Source organism: Bicyclus anynana, chromosome 7 (assembly GCF_947172395.1).
Source record: "Bicyclus anynana chromosome 7, ilBicAnyn1.1, whole genome shotgun sequence".
Lineage (NCBI taxonomy): Eukaryota > Metazoa > Arthropoda > Insecta > Lepidoptera > Nymphalidae > Bicyclus > Bicyclus anynana.
Window position 1 is genome coordinate 6294099 of NC_069089.1, and position 22539 is coordinate 6316637.

The window sequence follows — 22539 nt, forward strand, 5'->3', positions numbered from 1 at the left end:
TTCGAGATATTGTTCGTTAAAATACGACAAATTTTTCCCATGTCTGTAAATTTTAAACACTAGCTTTATATATACATTGTATACTCTAATAAAATATTAGTGTTTTCTCATGTGATTATGAATTAAAATCGTAATAAAAAGTATTTATAACTATGTTCTCTATACGAGTATCTAAACACAAATAATATAAACAAACCTATTAACTATTTAAAGGTTGATTTACTTTTACTTATTGCTAGTTTTATCTATTTACCATGATTGTATTACACCTACGTATTTATGTATATTGAAAGTCTTAAAATAATCCAAAATTTTAAACTTCTACATAAGGTACTTTAATTGCATCGTTGGTCCAGTGGTTAACATACGAGTATGCAGTGATCAACATCTCCTGATTGTGTAAGCGTTGGCTTTGGAACCTCAGCGGCGTCACTGGCGGGCTTCAACGAGCGTAGAAGCATCGCTTTATGGGGCTCGAAGGCAGAAGAGGTGGACAGAACGACTCTCCGATGGTATCTCCTTTCAGACTCGGCTTAGAGGGCCGTTCTGGCCCGAGTTTATTAGTCCGGGTGTCCCCCCATTATCTAAGATGCCCGAATTTTCATTAATCTAAGATTTTTTCTTTAAAAACCCTTAATTCAAGATCACACTAAAAACCCGCCAACCCGCATTGGAGCAGCAGATAGGTCTAAACTAAAATGAGCAAGGATCTCAAAGAAATGTTTATATTTGTGTGTGTGTGTGTGTGTGTGTGTGTGTGTGCGTGTGTGTGTGCGTGTGTGTGTGCGTGTCTGTGTGCGTGTATGCGTGTGGATGTGTGTGAGATCGTGTTTTCGTATTAAAGATGAACTGTTAATTTGAAACCTAGTTTAATGTTAATTATACATAATGTTCAACAGAAAATATATGAATAGTGAATAACTTATTCATATTGCTGTGTTCCGCAAATGCCAGAGCATCGTCAAAAGATGTCGACTCTACAATACTCAATTGCCAGGAGATTGCAATTCAACCGATGTTTTAGATGAGAAATCAATGCAAAAACAATACTCAAGTCTACTAGTCATGATAATGTATTGCATACAATGTATTTGAACTCGAAGCAAACTTAATACGATCTCCTTGCCGTTAATCAAGGTCGTCACACCATCATTATATTGTCTTTTAGGTTACCACGTCGCTCGCTCTAATTCCCCGCATCTTGCGTATAATTCACATACATTTATGAGATAATATTTATACAGGCTTTTTGGTCTGGTTAGTATGGTAAAGACATATTAATGTCGCTCCAAAAAATCAAAATACTTGAAGTGTTAACTTGAAATCTACTATAAAACTTTAACATAACATAGCTCCACAGTCTCTCTCGCATATAGATTCAATTCATGTGAATCATCATCATTATCAGCCGATGGACGTCCACTGCTGGCCTCTTGCATGGACTTCCAAACAAAACGGTCTCAAGCCGCCAGCCACCTTGTGGGGTGTCGACCAACACTGGGCTTCCCGGTACGGGGTCGCCATTCCAGCACCTTGGGACTCCAACGCCCATCGGCTCTTCGAACTATGTGGCCTGCCCATTGCCACTTCAGCTTCGCGACTCGCTGAGCTTTATATCAGTGACTTTAGTTCGTCTGCGGATATCCTCATTTCCGATTCCATCCTCAGTGCCTGAAGACGAAAGTCTTCGAACAGTGCGTGTTGCCAGTGATGAACTACGGATCCGAGACTTGGTCGCTAACTATGGGCCTTATTAGAAGGCTCAAAGTCACTCAGCGGGCGATGGAGCGAGCTATGCTTGGGGTTTCTCTGCTTGATCGAGATTCAATTACTAAGGGATTATTGGCATAAAAAGTATAGGTATGTCTGATACCAGTTTAGAATTTCAACTAAATAGAGCTGGAGTCCATCTATCCAAACTTTCGCATTAATAATGTAAACTTAGATCAGATTACCTATCAAACGTCTTTAATTAAACCTAAAATGAATGAGATCAAGATCGATTATAACTATCCGGTATGTAGAAATAAAGAATTAATGAATGAAGAGGCTCAAAATAATTATAGTGATAAAATTACGGTTAATGATCATCTTCAGATAATTAATTATTATCTTAATAGCGTTTATGATGCCTACAGACAGTATACTTCGTTTAAATACTCGTTGTGAGCAAACGTACATTCGCGTTATGTGATATTAAGTGACTTCCAGGGAAAATGTCTTATTTGGATGTGGATTAGTTACAGTAGTCCATAGTTACAGGAGTGATACTTGTAGGACTCATCTCACTCAGTCTCAAAGTCAAAGTTTCAATGTCTAAGCTCAGATTTAGTAAAGCAATAATTAACGTTTGATGATTGGTACGTCTTTGCCGGTAGGTCTACTATCCACGGCCGAAATCTCCCACCAGCCAGACATTAAAAAAACCCCAATCGGCCCAGCTAGGGGTTCCAACCCAGGACCTCTGTCTTGTAAATTCACCGCGCATACCACTGCGCCACGGAGACCGTCAAAAATCGGTCTAGACGAAAGATTATCCCGGACATACAGACAGACAAAAACTTTTAAACCGTTTCATGGTGTTGTATTATAGTTTAAATAACAATAAGTAAGAAAACATAATTGTTTTAAAATCACAGACAAACACTTTAATTTCGTATATATGTATTGATCAAAGAATCAGTGAACGAAACCACAAGCACTACGGTAGGTATATCAAATGTCGTTGTCGCCATTTCAAGAAACGAAACAGATTGTGGATTTAAATTTCACGGCTGGCCTTAGACGGAATTTCTTAATTACGTTTCAGGATTGGGTTTCAACGCAGCACGTATCACTGCACACATGCAATAGTGTCCTTATTAATTTAACCAACCAACTGGCTCATATATCTCGTTTCCTACTTCCAATTTCGGCAAACATCACGACAATCACGATGTCTTATGTGGTGCTTATGACATTATGATATGGTTAGATAATCATGAAACAATGACATTGTTTGGATTTGGACCATAATTTGAAAAATCATCTTAACCTACTTCCTACTAATGTTATAAACGATGGATGTATGATTGTTTGGATGTTTGTTACTCTTTAACGCCGCTACATAGTTACATACTACTAAAATGGTTTGGCTGAAATTTGAAATACATTTTACTCCGAATTGACATATAGGTTGCGTAAATTTTAGAAGTACCTAGACCAATTTAATTTAACAAGGATATAATTATATGTCTGACAAATTGATCCATGCGTCAGGTGACCCAAGAGCTGGCGCTTATTTGGCCAAAAGGATAAGTCTTACCATCCAGAGGGGTAACAGTGACATCATATCAACCCATATTCGGCTCATTGCTGAGCTCGAGTCTCTTCTCAAAATGAGAGGGGTTACCACGCTGGCCCAATGCGGATTGGCAGACTTCACACTTCAAAGAATTAAAAAACTTCTATGGTATGCAGGTTTCATCACGATGTTTTCCTTCACCGTTTGAGACACGTGATATTTAATTTCTTAAAATGCACACAACAGAAAAGTTTGAGGTGCATGCCCCGGACCAGATTCGAACCAACACCCTCCAGAGGCAGAGGTCTTATCCACTGGGCTATCACGGAGCTTATTTCCGTTGGTACTATTATATTTTCCAAAATTTCTACAATTATCGTCATGTTATACAATATTTTAATGAAATAAATAAAAACATGAAGCAAATCCATTAGCAAAAACAAGTATGAAAAGTGTGTGTTTTGAGTTTATCGCGTTCAGATAAACAGACAGACACACCACAAATGACTTAATTAAATGATATTTGACAGCCTCCGTGGCGCAGTGGTATGCGCAGTGGATTTGTAAAACGGAGGTCCGGGGATTGATCGATCCCCGGCTGGACCGATTGAAGTTTTCTTAATTGGTCTAGGTCAGGTTATTATTTTTTAAATATTTCTACATTGATTGTATTAAAACCTGAAGAGTAACTTGATTCTATCATCTATACTTCTTTACCCTATACTAATATATAAAGCTGAAGAGTTTGTCTGTTTGTTTGGTTGAACGCGTTAATCTCAGGAACTACTGGTCCGATTTGAAAACATCTTTCATTGTTAGAAAGCCCATTTATCGAGAGAAGCTATAGGTTATATTTTATCTCCGTATTCTTACGGGAACGGGAACCACGGGGCTGAAACCACGCGACGTCAGCTAGTCTTCTTATATGACTTTTAAGCTTCAAGTTAATTTAAGTCCAGTGTCACGTTTACAAAAAAGACACTGGTCATAAGTGAAAACAGTCACAACAGTCGTAAAACGTGCTTGAGATTAGTTGTGATGAGCCTATTTTGGATGCTTAAATATTCTCTATTAGGTAATGGATATAAAGATGCAATAAAGATACAAATCGGATACATGACTTACCTCATTTCCTTTTTACAAACTAACTCTATCGAAATAGTCTTACTCGATGACAATTTCCTTTCCATGATCTCACCCAATCAATGTAACAAACTAAGATTTGCTCACTGCAATTTAATCTTTGTCGTTAAATTTATACGTGTGGAACTTTTAAAGAAGATTAACACAAATTATTTTCGAAATAAAGAAAATTTAATTTAACTCAAAGGAGGATTGAAATGGGCATTCTGCATTTGCAAAAATACAACAGACATCACTGCAAATAAGCAAGTCAAAAGAAGTAAAAGAATTCTTTTAGTGTAAGTAAATTAGAAATAGTGTAAGTTTACTTGTGTTTACTTAGTTTACACTAACTATCACTTACAGTATACTTTTTCTTGTTAGTGCAAGTAATTTACACTAACTAAAACTTAATAAAGAATAAATTAATTCAATTATTATTGCAAGAAAATAATGATATGAAATTATTTTCTTCAGCCCAGTTTTACAAAAAACCGAGACACCATTCGTATTTTATTAACTAACGGTGAAATATATCTCTAAAAAAATTGCGTTTTTAATAATTAAAAGATATGACAACTTAGAAATCGACATAATGTCGTGCTGAACTTAACAATTGAATGTGGCATGTCGCACGTCATTTAATGATGGACTTCATTAGGCCGATTGCTCTGTTTCTCTAACACCAATTGTTTCAAGACACACATGATTAATTCACCTTGAACTGCGTGAAGTGCTACATAATTTTACGTAATTGCTATATTATTATCAAACTACCGTTTTCTTGCGTAGACGGCGCGTACGACTTTGCATCTCGCCGGTTAAAGTAATATAAAAGTCGGTGGTTCCAGTGGTCTGCATCAGTTGTGTGTGGTCGGTGAGACGAAGTAAACCTTACACAAAAGCAATGATTGCTAAAGTAAGTGCCTGTGATTCTATCCCGTTGCGAAGTATAGTGAAAGGATCGGACGCGAGGCGTTATTTAATGCGATAGATTCCTTGTGCTCGGCCAAACTTGTCGGTAGTGTAAACTATCTCTCTATGTTTCGAATTACCTATATTTATTTAACATTTATTTTGGAAATTGAACTTTTTTTTTTAATTGTGGTAACCTAAATAAGCTCATGTACGTGATATTTTAACCTTTCAGTGATAGGATAAACTAGAATGGCATAACTTATTCTATATTGATGGATAAACATATACTTAGTGATCGCATTTAATTTTTTTCCAGTTTTTAATTTTATTCCATAATCAGCCGCCTCAAAATTTATTATTTAAATATTATGAGTTATTTTATCTTATTTTTAATTTAAAAACTAATCATTGTTTAAAGTTTTGATTCTGGAATTACTTCAATCGCATTAGGGCGTGTCAAGAGTAATTAAAAAATATATAAAGACGAAAGCGCTGGCACAAAAATATTTACAGCTGAGAAACTTGGCGTTCTAATCCTCTAGGACATGATCTCGAAATATTCTTGTATCGGAATATAGTATTACGAAATCATGTTCTCTTCAAAGAAGAAGATTCTCGAGCAATTACTTTTTAAAATTTTAAACATGACCTATATTCCCTTTTCTATTCTAAGTAAAAGCCTTTTGCTAGGAGGGGTACGACAAAAACCCAGGATAGGAATCCAGGACCTCTTGGATCTGGTCCGATAACCGTAGGGTTAATAAGGCTATGAAAGCCTTTATTTTGAGGCAAACACTGCCTAAGCATTGACTCTCAAAACTCAGTTCTATAAGTCTATGGTTTGATCCCTGGTCATTGAACTATTGTCATACTCACTCCTACACCTACACAGGCTTTTCACTTGTTTGAAGGAATGTTTGTCATAATTTAAAAAAGCTAATATTTTTTTTTATTGTCCAGGCCGCAGTAGTCCTTTCCCTGGTGGCGCTGGCGACCGCCGGAGTGGTCCAGTTATCCCATGGATACGGCGGTGGTGAGGGGTACGGCCACGAAGCTGTAGCCTACGCCCCAGTAGCCCAGCTATCCCACTACGAAGCACAGGAAGAGCACGTCGACTATCACGTAAGTTAGCTTTTCGCTGGGCACGTCAAACCAAAGCTGCTCAATCTTACCAAATTTGAGAGCCAACACGAGCGGAGATGGGGAGTGTTAATCCATTGTCAAGAAATTCCTTAACCCTACATCCACTGACCACAAGTCCAGGACTTTGCTTGGTGTTTTTCTCTCTGCTACACGATGAATTCAGCACTCGCACGGTGAATCCATCCATGGCTTGCCACGACATTCGTCTCTGTTTTCTCTTAGCACGTCGACTTACGTAAGTTTTAACTTCTTCTTAAGTTGGCTATCATAGCCTCAGTTCGATCTCGTGTTAAAACTCAAGTGCACAAGTGCGTGCGCAAATACAGGTGTACTATCGAATAAATCACTTAGTTCGATGAGATGGACGACCGTCGAGACCGCAAAGAGATAAGTTGCAGGATCAATGAGTTTACGTGCTCTCCGATGTACTTAATGAGGTGGGGAAATAAGCATACAAAGGACACTTATAACCTGCCCCCCTAGCCAAGTGGCATGTCGATTCTCTTTCTACGATCGCTAACGCTTCGATAACTAGAAAAAATTTAAAAATGTGGGAATGACAGATCTTGATCACGTTGTCGATAGCAAATGTCATTCCCATACACTTTTCTAGTTTTCCAAGCGTTAGCGATCGTAGAAAACTGAGCGGCGCACGATGAGCATAGCGACGTAAGTTACCATACAAACTTAATTGATTCACATCAGCTGCATCAGCAACCAAGAAGATTAACGACGACGTAGATATATAAATGTTCAGGTGAGGTAATCATATTAATTGCAAAAACTAAACTGGTTTTCAAAAGCGAAGTTTATTTAGTCCTTATTGAAAGACTTAACTAAATACACAACTATATTCAATAAGTAAGAAATATTTTACACCATAAACAAGCCATTATAATATTGCCATTGCCCGTACAAATGAAATTTTAACTAAAACCCTAGTGAATATGAGTAGTACAGTACCCCACTTTAACAATTTCTTCGAGATTTTGTTGAAAATTTTGTTCATTACACACTAATGTCAATAAATAAGTATGATATTAGGTTATCAGTAAAAAATCTTGTCTAAAACATAACATGCAGAAACTCATTGCAAAGTTTTGTCCTGAACAAAGGAGAACTCTCAACATAGTGATTAACACTATCCTAGTATGTGCATACATTTTACTTAATGAAGTCGATCCCAGATTTAAAGCCTACACTTTAAATTATTTCATCCAATACAACTCATTAATAAAATCAACTAAATATTTTACTGTAGTCAGTGTTATAAATCGCGATGACAACTCAATTTTCATTTAACGTGAAAACAGTAATTGCATACGTAATTTGTTAATTTATGCCAAAACGCAACCCGGTTTTGTAACACTTGTGCATATTAAAATTTCTCCGCAATTAAAATCGCTGTGCATAAATAAATATTTGTGTATAATAGTGCACCAGTTCGATCCCATAGGCGATGTTGTAACACAATTGTAGCGCTAATTGATAGCTTGCATAATATGCAAGTGTTGCCTTTACCGATTGTTTCCGGGATACGGTATCTATGAAACAATCCAGCTTAGGTTGTTACATCACGACAGTGCTCGATAAATAGGTCCCAAGTATAAATACGAGCTATCAGCACCAATAACGTAATCACGCGAACTATGAGTACTCCTATGAATTACAGTAATTAGAAGAGCTCGTGCTATTTTTTTCAAGTTACAGTGTTGCGAAACGGAGCAAGTTTTTCGACACAACTCTAAATGATTTCATTAGTGGTTTATGAATATCTGGGTGAATACATAACACTACAGGAATCTTGTATATTAGTAGCACTAGTTAATAAGTAATTATACATACAAAACACTGAAAAAAATTGCAACATACTTTGGTATATATAATATTTATATATTGCTAATACAATTTCAAACATTGAATACAATAAGTAGATAGTATGGCACAAATAAATATTACTTTACGGTCGTTGAATTTTGATTCTATCAATAAAAGTTTAAGAATTTATATTACGCGCAATGATTATCAAATTAAACTTTAATTACCAGTATCTGTAAATAATGCCATAGATAAAAATTGACACCATAGCTATTTTAGAAATAAAAAAGTAACATGATAAAGTTCTATTAATGTCAGTTAAAACAATTGAAAAATAATCATTTTCTACAACTATAATTTTAACTTGAAAAGCCTTTCAAATTGTATTTAAGTAGGCCGTAGATAGTAGAATAGGTATGAGTAATCGCGATCTGGTTCAGATACTTGTGAACATTGTCATAGATGGACTTAGAGCTTGCAACAGCCAGACATACCTCATTTTATATAGACTAAATGTTAATGATTTACAATTTGTCTCTATAAAATGAGGACTATAGTATACCATACCATAGTCAAGTATGTATCCCAATTATGGAGTTTGAACTATGGTTACTTTAGAAGGTTTAACTTTTGAAGGCTCCAGACCTCCAACTGTGTAAGAAGAATGCGTATTTATAATAAAATGCACGACATAAAGAATGAATGAAAAAATTAAATGAGAAGTCATATCTTCATACTGCAATCACACTTAGTTTCGCGGCAACTTTTATATAATCATCGACTAAGATCAAACTTTAATCTAGCAGAGAATTACCACGAAACTAAGAGTCTAACACCAAGTGAAATTATTCCTACGATGTCATGTTTTATACTTAAACCTGCTGCCTTCCAAAGTCACCACTACCCACTATATATTCATAATTGGCTACCGTATTTGGTAGGAGCCAAACTTAAAGCCCTTTAAAATTGAGGGATATCTGGCACTCGCAGGCTCTCTTACTATAAACATTGTCATAGCGCGAGTGTAAGCTATAATCTGGTTACATCACAGCATCCCGTCGTGACTGTAGGGCCGATAAGCTCGTTTCCCAGGATATTGTGAAACTGCAGCAGTTAGAGGACATAATGACTGTCATGATGCATTCGCGAAATAGTCTGTTTGCATAAACCAACGCGTGCTCTCACGCTCGAGTTAATAGCAGATGTGGATTGTTATAGTCGACCCAAATTCAATTGCGTAAACTATACCTACCGCTGTTAATAGAAATATTTTGATTGCCATTAAGATTACGAAGTGTAAATTAGGCTCGTCTGATTCATCTCAATGTAAACTAGTATTAAAGTGTTTTGTTTACAATCTTATAACTAGTATAATTGGGCTTTAATTCAGTAAAGTTACAATAATGAGAAGCTTAAAGCTAGCCTTTGATCTCATAGCTAGTAATTTAACAATGTCATGTTTACAATAAATTAGACGAAATCTTGAACTTAAACATGAATAAACACCTATTAGCCAAACAGCCTTTGAACTTCACGGGGATAATATTTTTAGGTATACTAAAATGTTATTCGTTATAATTTATGAAATTAAACTAAACGAAAAGCATTTGTTTGAATATTGCGTCAATAGTAAATAAATGTCAACTTATTTCAATGAATTTAAATAAACCTACAAATGAATAAAATGTAGTATTATGGTAGGCGTCCATATATCCACATCGTACGTATCGTACGCATCGTATCAAATGGATTTTAGTATTCTTTGTATAGAAAGTCATACTAGTACGTCCACTGATCCGCATCGAACTGATTTAATCTACCGTAAAATTAATAATCCGTTTGATGCGATTCGTCCGATACATTCAATGCGGATTATTGGACGCCTACCTTTAGTAGACAACTAATTGAAACTAGGACTCACGTAGAACACTATAGTAGAGGTAGATAGTGTTGAAGAAATACTTTAAATGAAAATGTTTTATTTTTGTTTCGAACGGTGTCGAATTTTTTAAGCAAAATAAAATATTTTTCAGGCACATCCCAAATATGACTATTCCTACTCCGTGTCCGACCCTCACACCGGTGACCACAAGGAGCAGCACGAAGCCCGTGACGGTGACGTGGTCAAGGGAGAATACTCCCTCCTCCAACCTGACGGCTCCTTCCGCAAGGTCACCTACACCGCTGATGACCATAATGGGTAAATATACTTGTGTATTAAAAAAAAAATCTAAATTCATTTATTTCAATTAGGCTTAGTTTACAAGCACTTTTGAAAGGTCAGGTATATGTCAAAATTTAATTTAATCTAATGGTGGTAATAACAGACGAAAACTTAAAATTAAAGTTACGAGGGTTCCAAACGCGCCTTGGTCCGAGAAGAGCCCACAACACACTCAGCCAAGGTTTATTTTTTTTGTTTACCACCATTTTACAAACTTATTTAAAACTAAGCACACTAAGCACACAGTCGTATAATAGAGTTTAAAACCAAGTTTTTTTATCATTTATAAACACTATAATAAGACTTTAATAAGAATTAGAATTAGTGTCAGTGGCAACTGGCCCAATTCTGCAAGTCATCGGAAATTGTGGAAAAGATTGGGGGTCTTTATCATAGACGACAATGATATAAATTCTGAATCATCATCATCTTTAACAGCCGATGGACGTCCACTGCTGGACATTGGCCTCTTGCATGGACTTTCAATCAAAAAGATCGCGAGCCAGCATCCAGCGGCTCCATGCAACCCGCTTGATGTCTTCAGTCCATCTATATTTACCTACCCAGATTCTGAATAAAAGACCTTATTATTGGCCTCATTTTTAACATTTTTAGCTATGATAAACTTTAACATTATTTATTATACACGGTTTATTACTTTTTCTTTTAGTATGTGCGACATATGTTAATTGCCACCTTACACATTTACCTAATCGAAAACAATTATAATTTATATAATTAAAATCTCAGATCTTCTATAACTTATAAATACGGACCCAGAATAACTAGACTACGAATATTATGTTTTATTACTATTACCCCTTTCCTTCGGGATCGGCGGTAGGAATAGGGAAATAAAACGTAGTTTATGTTACTCCTTTTAATATCAGTTATTTATAAGTGAAAGTCTCGTCAAAATCAGTCTAGCTGTTTCAGAGATTAGGTTTCACACTCAAAACTAATTTTATTTTTTAGTATACATTTACATACTAAGGTAAAGGTGATTTAAAAAAGAGTTCTCCAACCTTTATTCATTTATTTTTCTTATATCTCTACTTAGCATTTTTTAAAGATAAATAATTTATTATAGAGTTTTAAGAATAAAACTGAATGTTTCTTTTTTTTCAGTTTCAACGCAATCGTCCACAACACAGCCCCAGTGCACCCTGAGTTCCACCACTAATCTCTACCGGCCGGAGGCCAATCTCATGTGATATTACTGTACCTTTATACTATAGATAGTCTTTAGTCGACAACGAACTTTTAATGTAAGACTGCGGCGAAAATAAACTTTTCGAAAACCCAATTTTGGTATTTTTATTTAAACACTAAATAACCCGGCTATCTTTGTTTTGACATATAGGTGAATGTTCTTCTTACAAAAATCGTTTTATCTATAGGTAACTAAATGACCCATCAAAACGTTGTTCCGCCATATAAATTTACTGCTGCATGCTGCATGCTGGGAGAACAATATTTTACAGCCTTCTCTCATTCAACAAGAGTGAATAGGCACTAGAGCAAGCGTTTTCCATCTTAGACTGTATCTACACTTACCATCCAGTTAGATCATTGATAAACGTTAAAAATAAAACCTACCGAATATACAAAAAAAAACACCAAAATCGGTCGAGCCGATTTGGAGAAGTCTACAATCATCGCGACGCGAGATACAAATGCTCTACGAATACACAATATTTTACGATTACCGAAATGTAAATAGGTTCTTGTGTCTTAAAATTAATATATTTAAACATTTAAAATCGTCTAAATATATTACCTCCAAATATATATTATATAGACCTCCAAAATCAATCGTTTACAGAATATTTCAACAAATTTTTCCATTTATTGTGGATAGAAAAGATAAAATTCCTTATTTAAATTAAATTACTATCTATCTATCTACTCGCGAAAAGCAAGTGATGCGAAAGCAGTCCATTCGTTTATGAGTAATGCTTTAACGTATAAACCGATAAATATACAAAAAAGCTCAAAAAGCTAGTTGCGTCAACAATAAATCTAGCTCACTACACAACACCCAGCTGTGCACAGTATCTATCACTATTCACAAATAGATTAAGCATAGTCCAGGGCAACATATAGGCTTTGTTTCATTAAAATCAGATTTATACAAAAAAAGTTATCTTGAAAAAACCGAATTGCTCAAATTGATTCACATGCGTTATTTTTATTTTTTTTATTTTATTTATTTTTATTTATTTTGGCAAAAACAGTCATTACAAAACAATATTACTAATTATAAGAAAATACAATCAAAATAGACAATACATTGCCGAAAAAGTACTTATAAATATAAAAAAGAGTTTGAACATCGGAAATAGTGAGTAGGTACAGAAGTTATAATCGAAGTATTATTATTGATATTTTTTAAAACATGCTTTTTTAATTACATCTAAAGAACTAAAACTTAGGTCTAAATGAGAAAATTCAACATTATATAATCTCATAGCTCGAGAAACGCAACAGTTGCGTGTATATTTTTTATAAAAGTAGGGAGGTGAAAATAAATTAAATTTACGGTTGGGGCGACTAGGAAGTTTTAATCGGTATGAAAAATTAATTTTAGATAGTAACCAAGGACAGTCGATCATGCCGTTCATTACTTTATATAAGAATGTGATATCAAATTGCTTTCGTCGATTAAATAAGCTTAAAATACGATGATGCTTTAAGGAATTTTCATAGGAATCACAATGGAAGTTAAAACGAAAGTTTAAGGTTCTAATAAACTTACGTTGAACTTTTTCGATACGATCAATATGAAATTTGTAGAATGGGCTCCAAACTATGCAACAAAAGTCTAGTGTTGAACGAACAAATGCAAAGTACAATATTTTTAAAGTGATCGATTTACTAAATGGTTTAGTAATTCGGTTAATGAAGCCCAAATTTCTGAATGATCGTTGTATTATTTTATCTATATGTAAGTTAAATGTAAGTTTATCATCTAAGAATACACCTAAGTCACGAATCTGGTTTACACGCATAAGAGTGTTATTACAAAGTTTATAATTAAATTTCAAAGGATATTTTTTTCTAGTAAAAGATATAATACTACATTTATCAGAATTTAGAAAAAGTTGATTATGTGCACAATAATCTAATAGATTATCGAGGTCTTCCTGTAACTTCTGACAATCAACAATACATGTTACAGCTCTATATAGTTTTGTATCGTCAGCATATAGCAGATAATTACTATTAACAAGGTAGTCTCCTATGTCGTTTATGTATAATGAGAAGAGCACTGGGCCTAAATGGGAGCCTTGTGGAACGCCAGAAGGAACTAATAAAAATTTTGAGCGAAAACCTTTCAAACAAACAGCTTGACTACGATTTTTAATATAAGATTCAATCCATCTGAGCAGATTACCGTGAACTCCTAATTTCCAAAGCTTTTCTAAAAGTAAATCATGGTTAATTTTATCGAAAGCTTTGGAAAAGTCTGTATACAGGGCATCTACCTGGATGTTTTTATCCATCGACCGAGATAAAAAATCTGTAAACATAATTAGGTTACTTTCAACACCACGAGACTTTATAAAACCATGTTGATTTTCGTTAACGTTATTCCGAATAGCTGAGGAAAGTTGACTTGAAACTATTTTCTCGAGAAGTTTACCAAAAATACATAATTTAGAAATCGGTCTATATTGAGTGATAAGGTGTTTTTGTGTATTTTTAGGTATAGGAGTAATAAGAGCTTGTTTCCAAATATTGGGGAATATACCAGATTCTATAGAAGCTCGAAAAATATAAGAAATAGGTTTCAATAGTGCAGTGGCGCACCTAGAGATTAATATGGGATGTATGTTGTCATAGCCTGCGCTTTTACGAATATTAACAGATTTAAGCTCCTTTAATATAATATCATCGTTAAGGTTAATAGAATTAATGTCAACAATGGGTGCATAGTCACAGTGCACAGGAAGTGTAGTGTTGGAATGACAATTATTTGTTTGTGGTATGAAAACAGAATGAAAGTATGTGTTGAATGCTGTGCAAATGTCATTACCGTGTGTATAAATTTTACTGTCAAAAATCATTTTTTCTGGTATGTCACTATTATTATATTTAGATTTTACGTAAGACCAGAAAAAATTTGGATTATATCTTATCCTATCCTCCGAAATAATATTATAGGTATTATAACAATCACGTTCCATTTTCCTAAATCTTCGTCGAAGATAAGAGAATTGTATATAATCTATGTGGTTGCCATATGTTTTCCATTTTCCATGATATTTTCGTTTTTCATTGCTAACCTTAATAAGTGAACGGGTATACCAAGGAACCCTCCTTGGTATATCATGTACTTGTATGAGTCTCTGACAACGCGTTGCGGTACATATTTATTAATAAGGTCATACAGAATTTCATAGAAATAGTTAACTCTGGATTCAACAGCACATAAAGTCGAGAAAGTTTTGTCCCAATCTATTGAATTTAAACATAGATTTATGTTATCAAAGTCAGATTTATAGAACATTTTTTTAATAAAAGTGTTACTTTTTAGTGTCTCTTTTTTGTTTAAAGATATTTCTATGTCAAGGGATTTATGATGACTATCTTCAGACACGAGTGGATGCAAACATGAGGTCACGGTGCAAGTCTCGTTGCAAAAAACCAAGTCTAACAATCTGTTATTAATGTTAAGCTCAAAGGAGAAACAAGTTTCCCACTATAACTGTGTACTATCGATATTAAGGCTCATATTCTATACTCAACAGCTGACCAATTTGTTTGTTTATTTGGTTGAACGCGCCAAGCTAATCTTAGGAACTACTTAGTGATGGGTCGTGACTGTCATTAGGGATCTGGTGATGGAGACGAAAAACACTTAAAGAAACTCCTCAACTCACTTGTGATTGGGCTTCCTAAATTTGTATTGATGAGAATTTTCCACCTAGATATGTTGTAACTGTTATTAAAGATCTAATGATGAAGACGAAGGACAGTTAAGGGAACTCCTCAACGGTTTACAATAGCTACCTTGTGATTGGGCTTTATTAATTTGTATTGGTGAGAACTTTCCACCTAGTTATGTTGTGACTGTTATTATGGGTCTGATGATGAAAACTAAGGAGAGTTAAGGGTACTCCTCAACGGTGGCTATGGCTGGTCATTTTACCTAAGTAAATATAATATGTGAAAAAATCGCTGTACTATACACCGGCCTTCGGCCGGGGATCTGGAGTAGAGCCTCTAGCCGTGGCTTCAGCTGGTCATTTTATCCAAGTAAATATATACGTGAACAAAAACAATTAATTAATTTTTCATAGTGAAACAAGTAATTGGTCAAAATATATCTAATAATGAATGGTAATATCACACGTTTACATGGAAACTTGTAATTGCTATTACTTTTTATTATAAACCGGAACACGACTACTTTTTTACTGCATAAACTATTTAGGTACCTACCTAAAGTAGGTTAATCGATTTTTTGTTAAACCTCTAAATATATTACTAAAAATTTTAGTTTACCTGTTACTTAATAGTACATTTGTAAACTCTACAATATTTTTAAATTACATATTTAAAAGACAAGTATAAACCAAATTTAGTATTAACATAATGTTTCAAAAACATCTTTTACTAAACTTACAGTAATGACTAATAATAGTAATACGTGAAGCTATAAGCCTTTCAGTAGCTAGAGCTCAAAAAGAATTGACTACAAATAAAAGACGAATTAACTTCATCAAAGCATTCAATCCTAGGTTCTGCACCTGATTGGACTTTATTAATGGATACGTATGAGAAACATTATAAAATTCCAGCGAATGTCGCTATTTCGAGATCTAAGTGTGTGAGTGTCAAGAAATTCCTTAACCCTACATCCAGTGGTCACAAGTCCTGGACTTTGCTCGGAGTTTTTCTCTCTACCACGCGATGGACCCGGCACCCGCACGGTGAATCCATACATGACTAAGATATTCGTCTCTTTTTATACTTCGATTTTACAAGCATAATCCAAGGTCCACGCGTCAGGTGATTGTGTGTGGTGACATTTCTTATAAATATTTTATTCATTACAAATTGAATATACTGTTAATTCTTAGTTTCAATTAATTTTAATCTAAGCTTTTATAATATATATACATGCTTAGAGTATTTGCTAAGACAAGAAAGGCAAAAATCAAGGTTTATAGTTATACTATAAAAAAAATCGCAATGTGAGTTGATCGGTAAACCAACTAAAAAGTTATTAATGAATTGTTAGCAAAAGTACCAAGTATTCCACGTTGACTCAAATCAAACAAACGTGATAATTAATTTCTTAAAAAAACAAAGTACCTACAGTAAAACCATCAGAGTATCAGAGTTTAAAGACAACGCCTGGTCATTTTTTAGAGTAAAACTACAATCATTCAACATTGACTTTAAAATATAGCAAGCGATGGTCCATAATCTTAAAATAAAGATAAACAAAGCAATAAAAATCTCTTGCATGGCAATAATTTCATCAAAGAGTAAATTAATATATTTCCATCCTCCAAGAAGATAAAAATTTGTGTCAACAGGAAGGCAAGCCTGATCAATCGAGTAAGGGATTAAAAGTACCTTCTTTTTGTTTTGTTTTTTAAATTTTTCTTTTTACCACTTTATAGACGTAATTACATACACACATACAAAATTTTCGAATTTTACAGACACTGAATTATCGCACTAAAAACTTTATCTGTTTAATTAACAACGGAATTAGTATGCAATTTTCGATTTTCAATTACGTTTTTTAAGTTGGTGGACTATTATTTTTTAAATCACCACTTGCTCTCAGCTGTTGTAGTTTTCTTTGTAATTTCAATATATATCCTACTCTTGTAATTTTTTTCACGTAACCATAAACAACCGTTTACCCAGTAGAGGGTGGGGATACTTGACTCTAACAAAAATTATCGCTTAATCCCCAACGTCATAATAATAGTTCGAAGAGTTGCAAAAATCAATCAGACTAATCCCCTCGCATTCGGCTACTTTATTTTTTATTTAATTGGAGATGCACTCTTGAGAAAAAAACGAGTCTTAGGTATGCAGTAGATTATAATATATTCTTCTTACAAAACTTTCTTTGCTATGGAAATATATCAAATACAATATTATTCTCCGGCAGTCAAGTAAAAGGATAATATCAAACGGTATTTCAAGAACAAAACGTATAAAACTCCCTGGAATTGCATAAGTGATGAACAGCTAGTCGAGGCTAGAAACAAAACCATTTTTCACACTGTATTATTTCTTGCTTTTGTATAATACACCGTGTTTCGAATACAGGATAGAAACAAGAGTCGGTGTTAAATTTATATTAACATATTAATTGTTCACCGCTATTCAATTATTCAACGACATTGGCAGTTTGTTTCGGTGTTGCCGAATAGCATCTTTTAGGACAAACAAAGCATTACTTATAAGACGAGCTAGCATCTAAAAATGTCAGTAGTCTTCAGTGAACCAGCAAGAAAGATGACACCTAGGGTAAGTGATTATTTGTAAATATCCTCACTACTCACTGAAAAAAATTACAGTACATCGAGAACCGTTTTAAAGTTATTAAAGACAAAGTACACTAACACCATGTAAACCTTTAATATAACAATTAACGTATCACTACTCAAATTTATAAGAATTTGTTTATAGTTAATGAAGGACTCTTTGCTAATGCTATTAAAATATAAAATGATATTTCACTGAAATTTTAAGATATCGTTAACAATAAGCACCTCGTTAACGATCATAATTCTTGTCAAATCAAACGTTTTTGTCAAATAGTGAAATATTTTGATCGTTTTCGGCTTTGGTTCAAGCGTTTGACAAACATTGCTCAGTGAAAAGTCAAGTTTGACAAACATGTGTGATCATTATCGGGGTGCCTTTAGTTACTTAACGTTTTGTTTTAGAATAAATTGTTGGTGCTACTTGTAACCGTCGTTTGGTTGGAAGGAATAGCTGGTGGCTCGTTTTCAAATGTGGTAGTGCAAAGAGACGGAGTTGTTCCCGCGGGGTTCATTAACTACAATCCACCACTAGCTCTCGGTCCACAAGCGGCCCCGATATCTGCGATTCCCTTGAAATCAGTAGTAGGCTGCTTGGCACCGTGCATCATACCTGATACTGGTAGTCAAGGCCTGGCCCCAATACCAGCGTCTGCGAATGCTAAAATTATAGCATACCAACCAGCAGTTCCTAATGTTCCAGTTATAATGACAAATAAAGAGGTGGGTATGTTTAGGACTTCAATATTTTTATGTTTATGTTTAATAGAATTGCTAATTATGACCAATATACATTTTTCTCTCCAATTTGTCAAAAATACAGTATTAGGAGTGAACAAATAGTCCGACAAACGATTGAGGATCGAACCATTACTTTCCAACCGATCTTATTATCCTCGAAATTACTTCTGATCCCCTACGACGTGGAACTCTTGAGGCTTCATCTATAAGTCTTATTTTTTGATAATTATATAAAAAATTCTATGGTTGTTTGCAAACATTCATTTTGAAAATTCAAAGCAATCTTTGAAAGTTTTACCAATTATGATTTGTTTATCAATGTTTTATAAGCTGTTTTCATTTTAGGCCCCTAGAGCTTACCAATACGCCTATGCTGTTTACGATGACAATACTGGAGACAAAAAATCTCAAATGGAACAAAGCGATGGATCAGTAGTAAAAGGGAAATATTCGTTCATCCAACCGGATGGCTACCGTCGAGAAGTTGTTTACACCGCCGATGATTTGAAAGGGTATCGCGAAAATAACATAATTTTATACTTAATATATTTTATAACGATTTTTAGTAAACGAAACATTTACTAAGACACCATTTAAACAAAGTTTTCTATTCAATCTATATTAATATTAAAATCAAAATTTTCGCTCTTTCAATTTACACATAATTTTCAAAAATTAAGTTTGACTATTTGTAAAGACTCGGCTACCGGTTCGGAAGGCAGATTCAGCTGAGAAAAACCAGCAACAACCTCAACAGTTGTTCTTTTAAAATCATCATTCTTTACAATTTTAATTGAATAACTTTAATTCTACTTTTTGTGTGAAAATGAAAGCCGATCCAATCTCAAAAAACTATCAAATATTAGTTTATTTTCCATTTAAAATACACATTTCTTTACAGATTTAACGCAGTAGTAAGAAATATTTCACCTGAACCAGAACTACCCAAAGAAGGCAAAGAAGAAGTAGCGAAACCCCAACCGCCACCATGTCCAGAACCTCAAAATGCGCAACTGAGTGAAACTCCCAAACAGTCGTCGAAAGCGATTAATTTAGAAGTTGAACAACTTGAGCAACCATCAAGAAAGCCAAAAACTGAACCAAAGAGTGTGCAAAAGAATATCGAAATTAGCGAAGAAAAGAAAGAAGAAAAACCAAGCAAGCCGGAACAAAAACCTGAAAAGGAAAAACCTGTTAGAGAAGAACCTCGTCAAACTGTAGGCAATGTTGAAAATAGTCCTACTTTATTCAACAACGTTATTTCTTACAACGATATCATAAAATGTCTTCAGACTAAACTTATAAGTGCAAAAAGCGCAATTTCTCCTTTAACCTACATACTTATTCCCTCTTTACAAGGACCGTGTTAAAACTATAGAAATAGAGATTAATCTTTGATAATTTATTTGAAGAGGACAAGTAATTTATCAACGTAGTCCAAAAAAATAAAAACGAAAACTAAAGCAATTGTATCACGATACTGATCTATAAAGTAACGTTATTCTCGCATATAACATAGTATGATTATTATTGCAATGATAAATGAAATTACGATAACATTATAAAAGTCAAGGTTTTTAGTTCTAAGATTAAATTAATATGATATTACTAGTTAGTATTTTATACTTAATTTTTTAGTATCAATAAAAAAATAATCTAACATGTCTCTTTGTTTTAATTTACAGAAATAATCTTTGTTATATTTTTTCATTTCTTAAATATCCGCTAACTACCTTACCTGGCTCAACCTCTTAAAAATCCTCAATTAGGTTATGGTAATTAGCTTTTTCTACAACGAACCAAAGAATAATGTACTCGTAAATATTATACCTATAAGCAAAAGATAATTTTATCACGAAATATTAATACCGCTTGACGTACAAAGTTGAAATTTGTCAGGGAGGTAGTTTACATTAAGTAGACGTCCTTTAAGAACGGATTTTGCAACAGAACCGTTTTAAGAAGGGCAAAGTTGCGAGCGTCCGGTAATATAACAAATAATATCATATTATACTCGATAGTAAATCTATTTCATACAGGGCATACAGGGCAACACGTCTTTCAAAGTACTGCACTGTATCCATAAATCTAAGGCGTAGGTATTAAGGCTCATGTCCCTGTAATTACACCGTCAATATATATTTATTATATTGTTAAGTTGTGTAAATAAATTAACATAGCCCCGCCCACCTACTTGTACAACGGTAACTCACAAACCTAATAATAATTTATTTATTTATCATAAACTGTGTAATGACAGTTCCACTTTCACATAACGCATTTGCGTGTTACAAAACTTACATTTACATTTATAAAACAAGGTAAATGGAATGCTCTAAAATTACACCATCCACATAATAAATCTCAAGGCGTGAAACATAAGCAAACATAGTTTGAAAATCCACAGACGAAACTTTTTGCTGTTTGTTCAATACATTTATAATTTAAATGGAAGTTTACTACAGTTGATAGGTCAGAAAATTCGGCTAAGAAATTCAAATGAAGCGAGAAAGATGAATTTTGGAAGTGACTAGACTAGAGAGCCTAGAAAAGCTTAACTTCAAATTCTCGGTCATTACATTTTCTCCTCCTCAGAAAAGGGGTTGGCGACAAACGGATTTTTTTTTACTTTTTCGATCGATATTCCAATAACGATTAGCAATAGGTGAAAATTTTAAAGAACCTTAGTTGTAGACCTCACAAAGAGCAACAAAAAAGTCTTTCTTAACTCAACGAAGTACCGAAAAGGTATTATTAAAAAACTGAATTTAACTTCTTTTTCAGAGATGGCGGAAAATGCACAAAAGAAATAGTGGTTCAGAACTGGAAGTTAATCTTGTGTGGGGTCGTCATTCCGTACAAATCATGCCCACCTGGAATGGTGGCAATAATACTGGCTGCATTTCCACGTAGGACCGGCCAGGCCGACCCTTTCCTCTATTCTTGTGCGTAGAATTACAAAAGGAAACAAACAACACATATTTTTATTGAATGTTTATTGCGATAAACGTACCTACAATACATTTAAATTCCAACATCAGACCAAAATAGGAACGTAAAAAATATTTGTCATTACATGTAATGTCGCTGACTGACTATTAGAATGACAAATATTTTCACGAATGTTCCGGTATTATATATAATTTGCACCGTTTCATGAAAAAATATCTCTAACAATTCTACTAGTATATATAATATTTTATCTAATAAAAAAACGTGGTCATTACTTAACTAGCTAACAAAGACTTTTCCTTGAGGCTTTTCAATCAAATCTGACCCACATACCTAAAACATAGTTTAACACACTATCCAACTTCAATCAATGCACAATTATGAAACAAAGGCAGCTATTAATTAATATGACACGTTAAGTTGCTAATATAAAATGAGGTGTCGAAATAGAAGCAGTTGAAATTTGCTTTTAATGTAACGCCTCTATTTCCTTATCAAATATAACATACACATACGTTTCAGATGTAATTTTAGTGTAATTAATTATTTCCTAAATCGTGAACTTGTCTTCCCTTTCATTAAACACAAGCCGACGCCCGCGGTTTCACCCGCGCAGTTACAGTTCCAGTAAGAATACGGGAATAAAATGTAGCCTTTAACACTCACAAATAACATGGCTTTTTACTGGTAAAAGAATTTTCAAAGTTGTTTTAGTAGATCCAGAGATTATTACCCTTTACATCACCACAAACTTAAGGTCTTTAAAACATAAGTAGGTATAGATTAGAAAATATAATATTTAATAATTATGTAAAATT

The 22539-nt window shown here is 34.0% G+C and overlaps 2 protein-coding genes across 2 annotated transcripts; both read left to right on the plus strand.

The window, feature by feature from the left end:
• The first annotated feature begins 5170 nt into the window (after positions 1 to 5170).
• LOC112058190 (cuticle protein 7-like) lies at positions 5171 to 11814 on the plus strand. Its single transcript, XM_024098901.2, has 4 exons — positions 5171 to 5324; positions 6284 to 6445; positions 10318 to 10484; positions 11637 to 11814. The coding sequence occupies exons 1-4, from the start codon at positions 5313 to 5315 to the stop codon at positions 11689 to 11691; spliced, it is 396 nt and encodes a 131-aa protein (XP_023954669.1). The 5' UTR covers positions 5171 to 5312; the 3' UTR covers positions 11692 to 11814.
• Positions 11815 to 17966: 6152 nt separating this feature from the next.
• Positions 17967 to 20332, plus strand: LOC112058211 (uncharacterized). The gene is made up of 4 exons (XM_052882644.1): positions 17967 to 18011; positions 18434 to 18751; positions 19115 to 19281; positions 19671 to 20332. The coding sequence occupies exons 1-4, from the start codon at positions 17967 to 17969 to the stop codon at positions 20137 to 20139; spliced, it is 999 nt and encodes a 332-aa protein (XP_052738604.1). The 3' UTR covers positions 20140 to 20332.
• The last annotated feature ends 2207 nt before the right edge of the window (positions 20333 to 22539 follow it).